This window comes from Propithecus coquereli, unplaced genomic scaffold (assembly GCF_000956105.1).
Source record: "Propithecus coquereli isolate 6110/MARCELLA unplaced genomic scaffold, Pcoq_1.0 Scaffold307, whole genome shotgun sequence".
NCBI classification, from domain to species: Eukaryota; Metazoa; Chordata; class Mammalia; order Primates; family Indriidae; genus Propithecus; species Propithecus coquereli.
Window position 1 is genome coordinate 2,326,582 of NW_012148697.1, and position 20,177 is coordinate 2,346,758.

General features: G+C 40.0%; 1 protein-coding gene across 1 annotated transcript in view; it reads left to right on the forward strand.

Annotated features, from left to right (window-relative positions):
• The window catches only part of SAP130 (Sin3A-associated protein, 130kDa), a 79,373-nt gene that overhangs the window by 20,719 nt on the left and 38,477 nt on the right, over nucleotides 1–20,177 (forward strand). Inside the window, exons 8-14 of the mRNA XM_012649942.1 lie at nucleotides 2,911–3,058; nucleotides 3,217–3,307; nucleotides 3,443–3,547; nucleotides 7,548–7,689; nucleotides 10,626–10,747; nucleotides 12,297–12,599; nucleotides 14,002–14,179. Of these exons, the coding sequence (XP_012505396.1) occupies nucleotides 2,911–3,058; nucleotides 3,217–3,307; nucleotides 3,443–3,547; nucleotides 7,548–7,689; nucleotides 10,626–10,747; nucleotides 12,297–12,599; nucleotides 14,002–14,179 (1,089 nt within the window). The remainder of the gene's footprint in view (nucleotides 1–2,910; nucleotides 3,059–3,216; nucleotides 3,308–3,442; nucleotides 3,548–7,547; nucleotides 7,690–10,625; nucleotides 10,748–12,296; nucleotides 12,600–14,001; nucleotides 14,180–20,177) is intronic.

A 20,177-nucleotide genomic window follows, 5' to 3' on the forward strand; every position in this document is an offset into this window, starting at 1 on the left:
CCTCAGAGATCATTATGAGAAGTAACTATATTAATATATGTAAAGCACTTAAAACATGGCTTGGCATGTAATGTGCATTATATAAATATTAACATTTGTTATGTTTCATTAGAGCAAATTAAAATCAATGACTACTATAGTCTATGGTTTAAAAAACGTTTAAAAACATTCTTAATATTTAATATGAACTTTTTGAGGGGGTGTATTTTTATATGCACTGGACCTCTTAAAATATGAGTGCATTTAAGTTGAATTGAGGAGGTCCTTCCCAGGTGATTCCATAGGCATTCTTCTTTGTTATGAGGGTCTTCAGAATTATGTTTATGTTAGATTGATCCATCCTGAAATTTATCATTAATTTAATTATGTATACATGTATCTCAATGTTTTTAATTGTAAATGCTGTGAGAGGGTAGCTTTCATGGTGGTGTAGCTGGTCACCTATTTCAACAACTATTGAAAATCCCGTCTTTAATAGTCACCTTTCTCCTCAATGAGTTCCGCCAAATTCCATTGCTATACCTCTGTGGCTAGACTTGCAGCTTTCCTGTGAACTCATTTAGTTCTCTTTCTGTGGGGAGAAAACCGCCCTCTAATCAGATTGTAAACTGTTTTCACTGATATCCCACCAGGTCTGATTTGTTAAAGCTCTTTGAGAGAGGATCCCTGTGATGAAACATTGCTCAGCTGGAGGCATACTGTCCCAATCAAGTCATCTTACAGCTCAACTTACCACATTTTCTTCTTCCTAGTTTATATCCACATGGTTCCAAAATACAAAAGCATGAAAATGCATGCAATAGGGAGTACCACTCTCGCCTCTGTGCCCCATCCATAAGGTCACATTGTCTTCCAAAGGTAACCTGCTAATAGCTTTTTGAGCATACTTCTGGCATTTCTTTATGTAAATACAGTCAAATTCAGATGCAGCTCTCTTATCCTTCTTACCCAAAAAAATTTTATATATTTCTCTTCGCTTTTTTAAAATACAGCAAAACATATTGAAAGGTTTCCATTTCAGCACATAGTTTCATTGCTCTTTTAGTGGCAATATAGCAATCCATTGTATGAATAGACTTGAAGTTGTTTCTAGTCCTTACTATCATAGAGAATATCACAGTGAATAACCTTATATTAATATTTATGTCATTGTGCATGTTTCTAAGAATATGTGAAGGATAAATTCTCCATAGTGATCAAAGGATATGTGCAGTTGTAATTTTGGTGCCTACCATCTAATTGCCTTCCTTAGGGTTTATACCAGTTTACACTCCCTCCAGATTTTTTTCAGTCTGATAGGTGAACAATATCTCAATGTGTTTTAAATTGCATTTCTCTTCTTGAGAGCGAGGGTGAGCATCTTTTCTTTTTCTTTCATTTTTGATAAAAATAAAGAACGCTCCGTGAATGTACATGTCATGCTTGCATAGGAGCCATGCCGATCTTCTCTTTAGTGTTTCAGTTTTAGTATATGTGCTGCCAAAGCTAGCACCAAGTATCTTTATTTTTGTTAAGGGACCACTTGTGTTTTCATTTCCTTTACCTAATTTATTTGGCTATTATTTTTCTCAATTTCTAGAAGTTCTCAGTAAAGTAGGAAGATTATACTTTTGTCTTTGAGTCTTTTAAATTTCCTTATAGTGCGTTTTGCTATGTAGGTTTATTTGTTCATGTAGTAAAATTTATCAATCTTTTATAGCTTCTGGACTTTAAAAGCTTTTGATAGTTAGAAAGCTCTCCCCCACTCCAAGGTTATAAAAGAATTTTCCTATCTTCATGTACGTTTTACTTGCCTTTAAATCTTTGATCACTTTAGTATTTATCTGTGTGCAGTATGGATCCAATTTTATTTTTTTCCAAATGGTTGCATAGTCTCCAGCACCATTCATTAAATAGTCTATTTTCCTGCTTCTTTTTTTTTTTTTTTTTTTTGAGAGTCTCACTCTCTTGCCTGGACTAGAGTGCTGTGGCGTCAGCCTAGCTCACAGCAACCTCAAACTCCTGGGCTCAAGTGATCTTCCTGCCTCAGCCTCCTGGGTATCTGGGACTACAGGCATGCGTCACCATGCCCGGCTAATTTTTTTTTTTCTATTTTTAGTTGTTTGGCTAATTTCTTTCTATTTTTAGTGGAGATGGGGTCTTACTCTTACTCAGGCTGGTCTCGAACTCCTGAGCTCTCAAGCGATCCTCACACCTCGGCCTCCCAGAGTGCTAGGATTACAGATGTGAGCCACTGCGCCCGGCCTATTTTCTGCTTCTGATTTGAGAAGGCAGTTTTGTTATATTGTCAGGTTTTCTTGCCATTATTGCAATTTCAGTATCTTGCTACCAATTAATTTGACATCCTGTATTGATAGCGCTGTGAATCATTAGGCAGTCATAACCGTAACTTTTTATCATTTGAAGAGCATTCTTATATCTGGTAAGGAATGACATAACATTGGGGGGAAGTCAGTGCTTCAGGGGTCACAGGTGAAGCTGCTGTTAATCAAGGTTTTCTGTAATCTTCCCTCAGGAACTTTGTGAAAATTACAATGTGAGAACCTTATTGTATATCTTCAGATTTTTCCACAGAGCAAAGTGCAACTGGTATAATAATGCGTACTCAGGATTGTTATGGAGTATTGATTACGTCAAAGATACTGAGAATAGCTAGGGATTAATTTAGTCAGTTCGAGATACAGATTGATACCTTATGAGACTTTAGGCAGTTTCAGGAGAGAAACTCAGTAGGCCATTTACTTCACTGGTGTGGTTAAAGACCAAGTGTTGGTTTAACTGTGACTTCACAGATCTGTGAAAAAATACAGCTTGCACAGCTGTAATCTAGTACGAGATAGTGAATGTCCTTGCCTGCCCGCACTGTCTGTGGACAAGTTATAAATCAGAATGTCTTTGTTATCTTTTCAGTAGGCCAACTTTGTCCCTCCAGCATCCACCATCTGCAGCAATTAGCATTCAGCGTCCTGCACAGTCACGGGATGTAACAACAAGAATCACACTACCATCTCACCCTGCATTAGGGACACCAAAACAGCAGCTTCATACGATGGCTCAGGTAAAACGAGAGGTGAAAAACCACCTGTGATCTTTGTGAGGTAAAACCGGAATAGTGCAAAACGTGTCAAGGATGCGACAGTATGCAGGCAGTGTTTGCTTGTAGGTGGGATGGAGTAGGAAATGTTCTTGATAACTGTGTTGTGGGTTCCCCCACAGAAAACTATCTTCAGTACTGGTACACCAGTGGCTGCAGCAACCGTAGCACCTATTTTGGCAACCAACACCATTCCTTCAGCAACCACAGCTGGTAAGTCTGTAACCTTGCTCCTCTTCCTGCTGGAGAAAAATGAAGTATGAGGGGTCTAACTGACTGGGTTTTTGAGAATCTGTAATGTATGCAGAGAAGCCATTGTTAAAGAATTTCCTTTTTGCCCCGTTTCAGGATCTGTGTCACACACGCAAGCTCCCACGAGTACAATCGTTACCATGACAGTGCCCTCCCATTCATCCCATGCTACTGCTGTGACCACCTCAAACATCCCAGTTGGTAAGTGTCATGCAGCCTTCAGACAGAAGTTTACAAGGAATTTTTTAGCCACTCAATGTTGACCACTAGTGTTGATTTTTATTGTTGTTGATTATCAAAGCAACACTGAACATGACTTGTAATATTATTTATTATACGGATTTGGCATTGATGTTAGGGAATAAAAGAGGACAACAATCATTGAGTAAAAAGTAAACTTTAGCTCTAGTTTTGATTTCCTTACTCATTAGGCTTTACCTTTTCTGTGTGTAGATAGAAATAAGTTAACGTTACTGACATAGTTAGACAAGAACAACAGGAAAGGGAAGAAAGCCAAAGGTCTGGAATGAGATAAACTTACACATTTTAACAGATTGTTCAGGAAAGATCTCTGGGTGACACAATAGTAGGAAGAACACCAAAGATCAGATTGGTCCCCAGGTTCTCATCTGACTGTCCATGGTACTTCATGGCCATTTTATCATTTCTTCTAGACTTTGTTTATTTTCTTTTTAAGTGTGTGTATACTTTGAATACAAACTTGAGTCATCAGGAGCAGGGGTTGGCAAACTTTTTCTGTAAGGCCAGATAATAAACATTTTAGGCTTTCCAGGCCACGTGGGTCTGTGTCACAGCTACATACTCTGCTTTTGTATTTTGAAAGGAGCCATGGACAATGTGTAAATGAATGGGTATGACTATGTGCCAATGAGACTTGACTTATGACAGAGAAATTTGAATTTCATATCATTTTCATAGGTCACGAAATAGTATTCTTTTGAATTTTTTCCCCCAGCCATTTCCCCCAAAGTGTAAACCTATTCTTAGCTCATGGGCCACACAGAAACAGGCAGCAGGCTGGTTTGGCCTGTAGGCTGTAGGTTGCCAACATCTTTGTGAAGGACTGATATCTCACTGCCACAGCTCCCAAAGCAGAGGCTGTGTGCCCTGTGAGGCAGGACACTGCTCTCTTTGCCCCAGCAGCCACAGGTTTTAGTTTCTAGTGTTGCCTCTGATGATGAGCAAGTCATCTCACTTTTCTTCACTCACAAAGATGTGAGACAGCTGCCATGTTTTTCACATAGTGTGCTTTTAGAAGTAAGACTACTTTTTGTGAAGAGGACACAATGACAAAGTGAACTTTCAGAAATCTGGTGACCGGGGAGTTTGAGGTTGCTGTAAGCTAGGCTGACTCCATGGCCCTTACTCTAGCCTGGGCAACAAAGTGAGACTCTGTCTCAAAAAAAAAAAAAAAAAATCTGGTGACCAGACATAGAGGTGTGGCTTCCCTACCCGCTGGGTCCCTTCTTCCTTTCCTACACACATGAGACAGACTGCAGGTTCTCAGCCCCCTCAGCAAACTTTGGGGACACTTTTCTGGAATAACGGTAGGACCCAGGAAGTCCCTACTTCTAGCTGGCCAGGCCATGCCCTAAATAGGCACTCAGCCCCACAGAAGGCTTTTAGCAGAGAGCACGCTGCTGCTGGGTCTTTCTTGTGTTACTGCTCACTGTTACTTGCCGTTGGAAAGACCAAACTTCTGTTATATCCTTCTGAATTTAATTCACTTTTCAAACTTCTTTGAAAAGAAGTTTGTTTTGTTTGTAGGTATATTGTTTTAACATTAATGGACATTTGTTGGGAAAGATGGTGGACTGTTCATATTGTCATTTCAAACCACTTTCTCGCTCTATCCAGCAGAGTGGTCAGCTGTCTTTAGTGCTGTCACAATAGAGCCGAGCCCATTCTCTTGTCTTTTACAGTCAGGAACCTCATTAGGGGTCTCTGTGATGAAAATCAGACCAGTAAAGAGGGGGCATTGTGCCCTAGAAGGACTATCTTGTTTTCTCTTGACTCTCCTCACCCTTTGCTAGAGGTTGGTTCTTATTAATGTTCCTCTGTCTTCCTAAGACATCACTAAACATACCAGGAGACATAAATATGTTCATTCCTCAGTTCCATCAGGTTTCTGCTCTGGTTTTGTCTGTCTCTTATATACTAACCCAAATATTTCTTCGTTGAATCCTAACAGGATCCCTCTAAAAATGTATCTCAGTTAAGAAGAGAAACATGGTAGAACCCTAGAGCATTCATTTTCAACTTGGGATATAGGAGATACATTAAATTTGCCTAAGTGGCTTTTTACAATTTATGCTTGGCTTCTAAGGTGAGATTAAATTTTGAATTCAGCCAGTGTCATTAATAGGAATATATTGGGTTAGGGAAAAAAGCCTAATTAATCATAAGCATAAGGTTTTAGCCTCTAATTAACATTCATGTCCAATAGAATACCCTCCTTTTTCTCTCCATGATCTGGCCCACACATAATAGTGGCCAGAATTATAGAAAGCAGGCCAGGTATAGTTGCTCACACCTATAATCCTAGCACTTTGGGAGGCTGAGGTGGGAGGATTTCTTGAGGCCAGGAGTCTGAGACCAGCCTGAGCAACACAGCAAGACCCCATCTCTACAAAAAATAGAAAAATTAGGATGGGGGTGGTGGCACACACTTGTAGTCGCAGCTACTTGGAAGGCTGAGGCAGGAGGATCACTTGACTCCAGGAGTTGGAGGATACAGTGAGCTATTATGATGTCCAGACAACAGAGGGAGACCCTGTTTCCAAAAAAAAAAGAATAAAAGAATTACAGATGATCACATTCAGAAAATAAGGATTATCTGTTGAGATAGCATTATGGCAGACTTTCGATTTCTATATTATGTATTTCCTTTTCTTAAAATAATTAAGAATGTGTGGCTTTTTTAATTAAGAAAAAATAAACATTTGAATTGATAAGTGTGTGGTGGGTTGTGTCTGGTTACCATCCACTGTTAGCTATAAATTCATGAGTATGTGATAGGTTGTGTCTGCTTACCAACCTCTGGTTAGCTACTCTGACAAATGACAGCTTTATTCCTATTGGAAGCATCATTTTCTCCTACCTGTTATGGGGCTCAGTTAAAAACAAGGCTTAGTTGCTTCCCACTCAACACCCCTCTGCTTGCCCTCTTGATGGAAGACCTATCATGCCATCTTCTCTGTCTTAGCCAATAGATGCCACCATCAGTGGTCAGGTGGGCATCTCAGCCATCATCCTGCAGAAACGTCTCCAGCTGCCTATCACAGGAGCTGGCTGGGCATCACGGTGGATCTGTGGAGCCTACCGTCGGTGTTAAATGCTCTGTGCTTTGCGTAATGTATTGGCATCATCCTAGTCTCTAGGTTTATGTGCCTGTCATTGGGGTAACTTCTATCTGTGAGATAGTTCCCACAGATGGAAACTATCCCTCTGTATTTCTGATATGGGTCCCAGCTTTTCTTTCCAAATTCCCAGGCATAGAGTTAATAGACAGCTCTGTAAAGAATGGTAAAGTATGTTCCAGTTCAGGTATACCTTGTAAACAAAATTTGATTGCATGTTGTTAAGGAGTACAAACTTTGAGCCTCAGATGAATTTGAAAACTGTGGTCACATTGGTTGTGATTTGGCTGAAAAGTATTATGCAAAATCACAGGACATTTAAAGGACCATGGAAACTAGTAACTGATAATCTAGAGAAGGCTTCCTTACAGATGAGGAAACTGAGACTAGGTAATTAAAATGATCTTCTCATTGCTAATTAGCTACATTTTATAATTAGCTGTGGACCTGGAGTAGAATATAAGGACTTTGCCATTTTAGAATTCAAAATTTTGTTGATTTTTTTTTTTATAGCAGTATCTTCTTTTAAAAAAAAGATGTCCAAGAAGCCAGGTTGAAGAAAAGGGCCTGGTTGCTGATGTCTTTAAATATTGTTGAACCTGGCTTTAACAAATAACAGTAGAAATATATATCAGTGGATGATTGGATTGAAATAATTCAGTTGAACCTTATACACTCATCTTCCATTTTTTATTTCTATTGGAACAAATTCCAGGCTTATTTTAACTGTTCACATTCATAAGATTGCTGCTAGCCAAGAACGTCCGACATGCCAGTAAAAGTATATGAGTGCTCATGTAATTGGATTTTGCTGTTTGTAGCTAAGGTGGTGCCTCAGCAAATCACACACACTTCCCCTCGGATCCAGCCTGATTATCCCGCAGAGCGGAGCAGCCTGATTCCCATTTCAGGACATCGGGCCTCTCCAAATCCTGTGGCCATGGAAACCCGAAGTGACAACAGGTAGGAGGCAATGTGTGTCGGTTACTCTGCCCCATTGTGTCATTAATTGTTTTGATTTTTCAATAAAACAAGTGTCCCACAAGTATGGCATATATTTATTATTTGTATTTTCAGATTTTTCCCCTGAAAATAACACATTGTATAGTTTCTTTTTTATTGTTATGAGAATGTATTTTTATTAAGCCACTCTCCTTTTGATGAATATTCTCCTCGTATCCATTTTTTCGTTTTGTGTGTAATTTTGGGGGGCATTTTGAGAATAAGGGTTGCAGCATTGTTACCCTTTATCCATCAGTACCTCCATTTGTAACTCCTGAGAACAAAGACATTCCCTTACTTAACTACAGTACAGATATCTGACATGATTCTTTAGCTTTCCATTTTCTTTTGTACAGTGGCCTTTCAAAGAGTATAGATTGGACAGCTGTTTTGGAAAATATCCTTCAATTTGGTTTTGTCACATTGTTTCCTCGTGGTTAGATTCACGTTATACATTTTTAGAGGTATAACTGCTTAAGTGATAAGTTCTTCTCCCTGTTGCATCAGACAGCTCATGTTGTCTTTTTGTCCCATTATTGCTTTATGTTAACATTAATTACTTTGTGAAAGTGAAGTTTGCCAGTTTTTTCCATTGTAAAGGCATGTTTTTCTCCTTTGTAAACAAGTAATCTATATGGAAATAGTTTGAGACTACAAATATCCTGTTCTCCAATAAACGTTCACTTAATAGTTTTAGCATCTATTGATGATTCTTGGCTGAATCAATTATTAAGATAGTTGCAAAAGAGTGACTTTTTCTGTATTTCTTCCACATTTATTAGTTGACATTCTGATGTAAAGAGACTTTCTCTCTCCACCGCGATTTCTTTATTTTGTTGAATATTTTTAAAAAATCAGCCTGTGCTCTTGGATTTGCTTTTGTTCTTCATTATAATCTATTATTGTTGTCTCTTGGTGCTCAAGTTGTCGTTTGTTCCTTGAGGCCCTTTCAGACTGCTTCAGTGAGTTTTGCCACGTTCCCTCCATTGTAGTCCTTCCTTGTTTTCCACAACAAGATACTCCAGGTTCCTCTTGAACTTTGTTTGAGCCCTGGAACCTGCTGTTTCTCCAAGGAGCCCTTTCACTGTTCAGAAACCAAGATCTAGCCATTGGCTGTGCTTATTGCTACAGAGTGTCATTCTAGGCCCTTTCAGCTGGCAGAGCTAGGAGATACATAACAGTATTGAAGATTGAAGTACACGCTGATCCTACAGTTCAACCCCTCACTTCTCCCATTCCATATTTGTATCTGCCTCTCCCACAGTGAGAACCCCATACAGTATATACAGGGTAATTTCAAATTAGATGGTTTTTAAATGTTCTAATTTGATCTTTAGTGTGTATAAGAATGCTTACAGATTTTAATATATTAATCTTTTGTCCCTCCAGCTCGTTGAATACTCCTATTAGCTCTAAACGTATATAGATTCTCTTGATTTCCTATGTAGATATTTATTTTGTCTATGAATAAGAATAGTTTTGAGGGGAGACAAGAGAGTCTTTACATTTCTGTTTTTTTATACTTTTTTTTTTTCTTGTTCTGTGTTGGCTAGGGCTTCCAATACAATGTTGGTAGAGCAGAGATAGTGAGCCTTCTTGTCTTATTCCTGACCTGAATGGGATTCTGAAATTTCATTACAGATTTTGGTAGATACCAGTTTCAATTTGAGGAACAAAGTTTCTTTCTGTGTGCTTAGGCATTTATGTCATGAATAAATATTGAATGCTGTACCAAATATTTTTATCTTTTTTGACAGTTCAAGTGATTGTTCTTTTTTGATTTTTTAAGATCTAAAAACATTAATAGAAATTCCAATGTTGAATCATTCCTGTCTTCCTGTGATATTTAATTTTATATGGTAATTCATTTTTATTTAGGAATTTTTTGTCATTTTGGAGAGTGAGATTTGTTTATAATCTTTTCTCATACTCTCCCTGTTCAATTTTAGTATCAAGGCTATATCAAGTTCAAAAAATAAGTCGGGAGCCGGATGCGGTGGCACATGCCTGTAGTCCCAGGTACTTAGGAGGCTGAAGTAGGAGGATCGCTTGAGCCCAGGAGTTTGAGGCCATGTGTGTGCCATGATTGCACCTATGATTAGCCACTGCACTCCAGCCTGGGCAACATAGTAAAACAGCATCTCTAAAAAAACTAAATAAAGGTGGTGGATCTCATTCCTTTTTCTTATCTCCGAATCAGTTCGTATGGGGTTGGGATTATCTGTTTTATGTATGTTTGATAAAATTGACAACCAGTAAAAACAATCTGAGTTTAGTGTATTTCAAGTAGGATTTAGTGGGAAAGACTTTTGAATATTGAGTTTTGTCAGTCATTTTTTGTAATTGTTATTCTTAAAAGTCACCCATAAGCTGGGCACTGTGGCTTATGCCTGTAATCCTAGCACTTTGGGAGGCCAACACAGGAGGATCGGTTGAGGCCAGGAGTTCAGGACAAGCCTAGGCAACATGGTAAAACCCGATCTCTACAAAAAGTGAAAACTTAGCTGGGTGTGGTGGCACATGCCTGTAGTCCCAGCTGCTTGGGAAGCTGAGGCAGGAAGAGGGAGGATTGCTTGATCCCAGGAATTTGGGGACCACTGTACTTCTGTCTAGGCAACAGAGCAAGACTTTGTCTCTACAGAAAAAAAAGAATCACCTGTAAAATATTATCTGTGTTTTCACATTTATTGGTATAGGTATAGCACCCACTTACTTTTTTAAAATTTTATGCTTTCTCAGTCTGTGTTCTGTGATCTAGTAGTTTTTCGGGGACCCAATTTGGGAGAAGCTGGTTTGGCAGTTATGAAAGGTATGAAGAGGATCCAGGGGATAGAGTCATATCAAGGTAAAGAGGAAAATAACCACTTTGTTTGCTATCACCTGTTTTCCATCTCTAGACCGTCTGTTCCTGTTCAGTTCCAGTACTTTTTGCCAACTTACCCCCCTTCTGCATACCCACTGGCGGCACATACCTACACCCCAATCACCAGTTCTGTGTCCACTATTCGACAGTATCCAGGTATGAGCCTTGCTTTTAAGATGACTTTTCACGTTTTAATTTTTGGCAGCAATGAGATAAAAATTGATCAGGGAGTATTTCTAGTATGGGATTTGATTACTCTGGCTTCAGATTCAGGTAAGGCTAAAATATGAAGCTTTAAGGTCTCTGATCACCATCTTTGTGATCTATAAGAAGTTGTTACTTGTTAGTGATATTTGCATAGTTTTATCCCACCTTGAGGATGATCATGTTAACAATTTTTGCTACCTCTTGAAACAATAGTAGTTACAATGAATAAAGCTGTACTCTTATGGGACTTCCATTGTGTTATTTTAATCCAATTGGGCTCACCTATCACTAGCCTGACTTGTAAATAATGTTGTTTTTGCTAATCCAGGAAAAACAATCCTAAAACCTCAGACTTTGTGTATACTTTTCCTGTAGGACCCTTTGGTCACTCTGGGCATCAGAAAGCCTTATTGCCCAGATTGTGAACATTGCCCTCCTGCCACGTGGTACAGTACAGCAGCCAGAGCCACACATGGCTGTCAAGCATTTGAAGGGGGCTAGTACAAATCAAAAGCTGAATTTCTAATTGTGTTTAATTAAAATTTGAGAAATTTCAAATATGTTTCGAACAACTTAGAAATTTAAAACTACTTTTTCGATTGTATGCTTTATGGAATCAAAATACAGATTAAGAATTTTTGATAAAACTTAAGTGTTTAAATTGAGATGTACTTTAAGGGTAAAATACACCCTGGATTTTGAAAATATAGTGTAGAAAAGAGAATGTAAAATACCTCATTAATGATTTTTGTAGTGATTATGTATTGATAATATTTTGGATATATTGGATTAAATAAAATATATCCTCAAAATTAATTTGACCTATTAGTGTTTGCTTTCTAATGTGGCTACTGGAAAATTTAAAGTCACATGTGTGACTTTGTATTCCATTGGACAGTGCTGGTCTAAAATTTCAAACATTATAGTATATTTAAATAGCTCTAGAAATAGATTCCTCCATCTCTGGATTGTTTTGATGACTGAAGGAGGGAAAAAGTCTCTTGTGTTTGTTTTCTTTCCAAAAGTAGTGAGAAATCCTTTCCTTTTTGTTGCATTTTGTGAATGCTTTTGTTTTCATTCTTTTTATTTGGTTGGTTTGTTTTAATATTCACAGTAGATGGAGTATTTGCTTTGTAGGAAAAAGGACACTTGGTTGTTCCCTCTATACGGTGGATATATGCCATTTGAAATTCATACCTACTGTATTACTTATTTAGCACAGTTGCCTGGCTAATATTTGGAATTTAATAGATGATTGCTTTTTTCTCATTTTGATCATATTTCTAGTATCTGCAGAAAGACCACATCATACTGGTAGGAAGTAAAAGGAAAAAACAATCCCTAGTATATAGAGTTTCCGTGGTTTTTTTTTTTTTTCAACTAATTTAGATCTTGTACAGTGCAAAACTTCTGTTTTCATTTTAGTGTTTTTCTGCTTCCGTGGACTGTGTCTAATGACAGCTAACCTTCTTATAGTCACCTTTTGCATTATTTTTAGTTTCAGCTCAGGCTCCAAACTCTGCCATCACAGCCCAGACTGGTGTTGGGGTAGCATCTACGGTCCACTTAAACCCCATGCAGCTGATGACTGTAGATGCATCACATGCTCGACATATCCAAGGGATTCAGCCAGCACCCATCAGTACGCAGGGCATCCAGCCGGCCCCCATTGGGACACCAGGGATACAACCTGCACCAATTGGCACACAGGGGATTCACTCAGCAACCCCAATCAACACACAAGGGCTTCAGCCTGCACCAATGGGTACTCAGCAGCCACAACCTGAAGGAAAAACTTCAGGTAATTTTAACTTTTTGCATGGAAGAGGGGATGGGGAAAAGAGATACATCTGGATTTAAAGCCTGGCTCTGCCACTGGCTTTGTGTTCTCAGGTAATTTCTCTAGGCCTTACTTTCTTCTTTGTAATATGAGTTGCTTGGAACTTACCTTTCAGGGGTCATTGTAAACATAAGAGATAATTTTCATAAATAGCCTAATAAGTGTTTGCACATGGTGAGAGCTTTTTCTTTTTATAAAAAGCTCTTAGTTGAGGGAGTAAATTCACCTTTTAAGTAGTATTCTCATCATTTTAAGATTTTCTTTAGAGGTGTATATAAAGCTATAAAATCTTACATTAATGTTAGCTAATATCAGTGCTTAAAAAGAAATATTAATACTAACTAATGGAATAGGCATTTTGAAAAATGGAATAAGTCACCATGCTTGGATTATTAATTAGCTATTTCTGTTATGTAGTTAAAGAAATAGCTGTTTCTGGACTAGGGTATCAATTTTAAAGGTTACCTTTTGCATTAATTGTAACATGAAGAGATCAGCTAGGAACTGATCATTTTAATGGCCATGTAGACCTTGAATTTAACTATTAAAATCAAAATCTCTCAGACTCTTCATCACTAACTGCCATAGAGATGCAGTTTACCCATAGTGAGCCACCTAAAAAGATGATGTGCCTGTATCTTTAAGGGCACCTGCTAGCAAACTCATCATATTAGGTTAACTCATAAAATTGTCATTTTTGTAGGTCAAAACTTTCAGACATGGGTAGTTTCTGATTATGAGCTCACCAATATTTTTATGCTTACTTTAACTATATAGTTAAAATATCTATTGGTCGAGTGTCTTCCTAAAGATAGACCAGGGATGGTACCATTATTAGGGGCTGAGGGAGATTGGTATTTTACAAAAACTGTACGAGCACATTTTTTGAAGTGTACTTTAGAGTATGCTGTCAAGCATGTAAATCATGTTTTCTATTTGTGACTCTTCCTTTTATTAGCCTTTCCTGACTCTCAGTTCTCTCATCTCTAAAACGAGTATAATACTGATAGGAAGAATTATAAGAGTGAGAAATGTAAAGTAACTAGTAGAATGAGATACTACACTAGCTACTTTATGTACTTTGTGTATCTTATCTCATTTATTAGTAACTTATTACACAGCAAAGAAAAAATAATGGTATTGATGATGTATCAGTAGACTTAGTAACTTCTCCCACTTTGCCATCTACTTTTAGGCAGATAAACATTACGTTCCTGTTCCTTATATTCTTAAAGTTGGACAGGTAAAACATGGATACCTAATGCTGGTGGTCTCATTATTTTTATTTATGGCTTATGAGATATTTTGTTTCTTCCGTTTTTCTCTCTTCATTGTTCTTTCCTGTTGCCTCTCTTTCCTCCAGCAGTGGTGCTGGCAGATGGAGCCACAATTGTAGCCAACCCTATTAGCAATCCATTCAGTGCTGCTCCAGCAGCAACAACCGTGGTGCAGACCCACAGCCAGAGTGCCAGCACCAATGCTCCGGCTCAGGGCTCATCACCCCGGCCAAGCATACTGCGGAAGAAACCTGCCACAGATGGGTGAGTAGACTCTGTCCTGCCAAATGACACCTAGTTCTGGGTGTAATTGGTGTAAACAATAGGAACTCACATCTGATGCTGGTAGCAAACTAATCTCTCATTTCCTGTGGCAATTTTTAATTTCTTCCAAAACAACTTGACCATAGCGCATTCAGTAAAGCCGTGCCCAGCCCAGATTATGGGATATTAGGAATCCTTGAGTTAGTGGGACGTCAGTTTCTGAGCATCTGTTGCATGCTGCTCTAGTTCTCTCCAGTTCAGGAAGTTCAATCTTAGAACCCTTAAAGTAACTTAAAATTAACTCATCAGGCTTGTCTAGGTAGTTACATGAACTGATACCATTTTTGTTTCCTCATTATTCAGCATGAAGCATTGCTAAGGGCAATTTCCAAAGTGTACTAAGACTCACATTTATTAGTAGATAGTGTTTTGTGTTGCCATGTAAGCCTCTCAGTCAGTGGACCATTGGCAGGAATGTTTGTGCTAGGCTGTTAAACGTAAATGTTCTGAAGGTGGGAGATGAGCAGTCACATTACAGAGAGCAGTTTCTGTGGCTCAGCTGAGCTGATAGTATCAACATCACAACATTAAAGCATAGTGCAGACTTAAATTGCACTGGGGTCCATACAGGGCTTTCGCATAGAGCTTCGCACAGACTGGAGTCTCTATGTTTGCTTATTATGAATACTTTGTAAATGAGGCCTTCTTTAAAGGATAAAGTCATACCATGGTAAAGTAACCTCTGTAATAAAAAGACAAGGCAAAACTTGTGGTTAAGATGACAGATTGGAATGAGGAGGGCCAAGAGGGCAGGCTGGAAGCAGCCTGCACATACCACTCTCAGGCAGAGGATTCAAGGTTGCGAGTGGCTATCCACCTTCAGATCACTCGTCTAAGAGAAAACACATCATGAATTAAAAGAGAGGCGATAGGAGGCACCCAAAGGGAAGGGAAGGAAGAGAGGCAACCTGCTCTGCCATTTGGAGGTACACAGGGAAGACGAGTGCACACGTGGGGAAGGCACAGAGGGGAGAATCCTGGGGCTCCACACTCCCCCCCATGATCATTGCTGTTGACCTGCAGGAGGGACCCTCGACTGCGGAAGGCCAAAGAACTGACATAGGGAGGTATCTGGAGACTGTGCAGAGCCATTGCTCTGGAGGGAGTGTACAGTGGTGACCCACTGGCTCACAAATCCTGGGCGCTATGGCTGACGCCATTTTAAAACCCCAGACCCAGAGCACTGCCTCTACCAGGGGTCAGATCCATTGCTGCTGCCTCCGCGTTGCCCCTGCCAGTCCAGGGTAGGGGGTGGGAACAGGGGGGCTGGGCATCCTTGTGAATCCCATGGACAGGTGCCACACAACTCCACTGCAACACAGGGACCTGGCCATCTGACAGTCACCACAGCCTGTCCACATGGACAGGGCTGGGCTCAAGCAGGCACCCAGCCAACAAATAACTACAGCCAGAGGATCCAAACGGGGCAACTCTCCAGCAGAGTGAGCTGACAGTCACCACTGCCTGAGGATTTGGGTGGAGCTGCACTCAATCTGGAGCTCCACCGACAAACACAAACACAGCACCAGAGGAGCTGAATGGGGCAGCTCTCAAGCCATGGGGGCTGATGAGTGCCGCCACCCATAGAGGTGGGTGGGGCTGTGCTCAAGACAAAAGGGCCAAGAAACGCCATTGCCTGGTCTAACCCAGACATCTTTCAAGCTGGCACAAGCTGACAGTCACTGCTGCCTGTAGGGCGGTGCACAACTGACAAATGCTGTCATCTGTGGATCTGAGTGGGCAGCCCTCAGACTGGCGCAGGCCATCAGTTGCCACTGCCAGAGAACATGAGAGGGACTACACTCAAGCCACAGGGGCAACAAATGCCACCACCCATGGATCTGTGTGGCAGCTCCCAAGCCATCATGAGCAGATAATTGCCACCACCCACAGGCATGGGCGAGGCTGCGCTCAAGTTGGTGCAGACTGACAGATGCCACAGCCTGCAGATCTGAGTGGATCAGCTCTTAAGCTGGCTTGGGCTGACAGTTGCTGGTGCTGACAGAACTAGGTGGGGCATTCACTCACTCTGCAAAGCCAGGACTGCCAGTGACAACCACAGGGAGGAGATGCAGGAGAGGAACAGCATTAAATGCTCACAGTACATCCACCCATCTCGCGTAGGGTCGTATCTCCAGAGTAGGGCACAAATGTGCCATCCGGGGACCACTCCTTGTTTGCACTAAGTAGGGGAATTCCCAGCAGAGGAGAACAGGTGCACTACAAGCTTATCTGTCATGAGCTGAGAGAAGAGATTTCAGATGAGAAAGAACCAGAATAAGAACTCTGGCAACATGAAAAAACAAGCTGTTTCAACAGCCCTAAAGGATCACAGTAGGTCTCCAGTAATGGACCTTAACGTACAGGAAATTGTTGAAATGTCAGAGATAGAATTCAGAATATGAATGACAAGATGAATGGGATTGAAGAGAAAGTTGAAAACCAACACAAAGAAGCCAAAAAATGTTTCAGGACATAAATTAAAAAAAAGAAAAACTTGCTAAAGAGATAGACAACATAAGAAAACATATAACAGGACTTAAACAAAAGAGTCATTTAGGGAATTTCAAAATATAGCAGAAAGCCTCAACAACAGGCTAGACCAAGCAGAAGAATTTCAGAGCTTCCCTTTTTTTGCACCCTTCCTTTTGCTTTCCCTTTGCAGCAACAATGGGTCTGGTTGTCATCTGTAGCGTATGTATCATGCTCTGTAAACCTATACCTTGCTCTTGCCCTATAATCCTGTCTTTCTCTCCTCAATGAACTTCATTTTCGTGCTTACCAAAAAATAAAAACAAAAACAAAAACAATTTCAGAACTTGAAGACAAGGCTTTCAAACTAATCCAGTCAGTCAAAGATGCAGAAAAAAGAATAAAGAAGCATGAACAACCCTTTCAGACATCGGCCTAGGCAAGGAATTCTTGAAGAACCCCAAAGCAATCGCCGCAGCAACAAAAATAAATAAGTGGGAAAAAAGCTTCTGCACTGCCAAGGAAACTATCATTAAAGTGAATAGACAGCCCACAGAATGGGAAAAAATATTTGCTCTCTACACATCTGATAAAGGGCTGATAACCAGAATCTATCTAGAACTCAAAAAAAATCAACAAGAAAAAAATCAAACAACCCCATCAACAAATGGGCAAAGGAAATGAACAGAAACTTTTCAAAAGAAGACAGAATAATGACCAGCAAACATATAAAAAAATGCTCAACATCTCTAATCATTAGAGAAATGCAAATCAAAACCACAATGAGATATCACCTAACCCTGGTGAGAATGGCCTCTATCAAAAAATCACAAAACAGGCCGGGCGCGGTGGCTCACACCTGTAATCCTAGCACTCTGGGAGGCCGAGGCGGGCGGATTGTTTGAGCTCAGGAGTTCAAGACCAGCCTGAGCAAGAGCGAGACCCCATCTCTACTAAAAATACAAAGAAATTAATTGGATAACTAAAAATATATAGAAAAAATTAGCTGGGCATGGTGGCACATGCCTGTAGTCCCAGCTACTCGGGAGGCTGAGGCAGAAGGATCACTTGAGCCAGGAGTTTGAGGTTGCTGTGAGCTAGGCTCACGCCACAGCATTCTAGTCCAGGCAACAGAGTGAGACTCTGTCTCAAAAAAAAAAAAAAAAATCACAAAACAACAAATGCTGGCGAGGATGTGGAGAGACAAGAACACTCTTACATTGCTGGTGGGACTGCAAATTAGTGCAACCTCTGTGGAAAAGAATTTGGAGATACCTCAGAGAGCTAAAAATAGAAATACCATTCGATCCAGCAATAGCACTATTAGGCATCTACCCAAAAGAGCACAAAACATTTTACAATAAAGACATCTGCACCCAAATGTTTATGGCAGCACAATTCACTATTGCAAGAATGTGGAAACAACCCAAGTGCCCGTCAATCCATGAGTGGATTATCAAAATCTGGTATATGAGCCGGGCGCGGTAGCTCACGCCTGTAATCCTAGCACTCTGGGAGGCCAAGGCGGGCGGATTGTTTGAGCTCAGGAGTTCGAACCCAGCCTGAGCAAGAGTGAGACCCCGTCTCTACTAAAAATAGAAAGAAATTAATCGGACAACTAAAAATATATAGAAAAAAAAATTAGCCAGGCATGGTGGCGCATGCCTGTAGTCCCAGCTACTCGGGAGGCTGAGGCAGAAGGATTGCTTGAGCCCAGGAGTTTGAGGTTGCTGTGAGCTAGGCTGACGCCACAGCACTCACTCTAGCCTGGGCAAAGGAGTGAGACTCTGTCTCAAAAAAAAAAAAAAAAAAATTTGGTATATGTTTACAATGGAATATTACTCAATCATAAGAAACGACAGTGATCTAGCACCTCTTATACTTTCTTGGATTAAACTTAAGCCCATTATCCAAAGTGAGGCATCACAAGAGCAGAAGAACGGGATCCACTTGTACTCGTCATCAAATTGGTACTAACTGATCAACACTAGGGTGATCACATGGCAGAAATACTTTCTAGGGATTAGGGGGATGGGGGGCAAATCTACAACTAAAGGACACGGGGAGCACTAAAGGGAGGGAAGGGCATGCGTTTAACCCGCACTTGGGTGAGGCAAAGACATAAAGTGTAACTATAATGTTTGTACCCTCACAATACCCTGGAATAATAATAATAATAAAAAAAGAAGCATGAACAATCACTCAGAGAAGTATAGGACTAAATGGAACAAGTCAGTATCCAAATTATAGGTATCCTACAGGGAGAAGGAAAAAAAGCATGGAAAACCTATTTGAGGGAATTGTTGAGGAATACCTCCCTCGTGTTTCCAGAGATTGAGATACCCAGATACAAGATGGTCATCGAACACTGGAAAGATGGGTAGCAAATAGGACATCTCCAAGACACATAGTCATCAATGTGGCCAAAGTCCAAAATGAAGGAGAAAAAATACAAGCAGGAAGACGGAAACAACAATTAACATACAAAGAAAAACCTATTAGGCTATCAGGAGACTTCTCAGCCAAGACCTTATAAGCCAGAAGGGATTTGGGCCCAAATTTTAGTCTTTTTAAACAGAACAACTGCCAGCCAAGAATTTTGAATCCTGCAAAACTAAGTTTCATAATTAATGGAGGAAAAAAAGACTTTTCAAAATAAGCAAACATTAAGGGAATTTGTCACTACTAGTCCTGCGCTGCAGTAACCCAAAACTGCATTATACATGGAACAGCACAATAGATACCCACCAGTGTAAAAACACCTGAAATTTAAAGCTCGTAGCTCTAATAAACAAAACAAGGTGAACAGAACTATATCTCACGTATCAGTGCTAACACTCAATGTGAATGACCTGAATGCCCCACCGAAAAGACATAGACTGGCTAAACAGATGAAAGGACATACCCCAAGTATATGCTGTCTCCAAGAAACGCATTTAACTCCCAAGGATTCGCACAGACTCGAGTAAAGAGATGGAAAAAAATATTCCACGCAAATAGAAATCAAAAGTGAGCAGGTGTAGCCATTCTCATATCAGATAAAATAGACTTTAAATCAATAATGGTAAAGCAAGACAAAGATGGTTATTTTATAATGGTAAAGGGAGAAATTCAACAAGAAGACATAACAATCCTACATATATATGCACCTAACACAGGAGCTCCCAGACTCATAAAGCAAATTCTGCTAGATCTAAGCAAAGAAACAAACAGTAGCATCATAATTGCCAAGTACTTCAACACCCAACTGACAAAACTGAACAGATCATCGAAGCAGAAAATAAACAAACACTGGACTTAAATGGGACTCTAGAACAAATGGACCTAACAGACATTTACGGAACATTCTACCCAAAAACTACTAAAATATACGTTATTCTCATCAGCACATGTAATAAACAGGAGTGGTTTTCCAGCTGTCTGGCCCCTCAGGTGCTTGAATCTTTCTCCCACCGCTGCCCTCCCC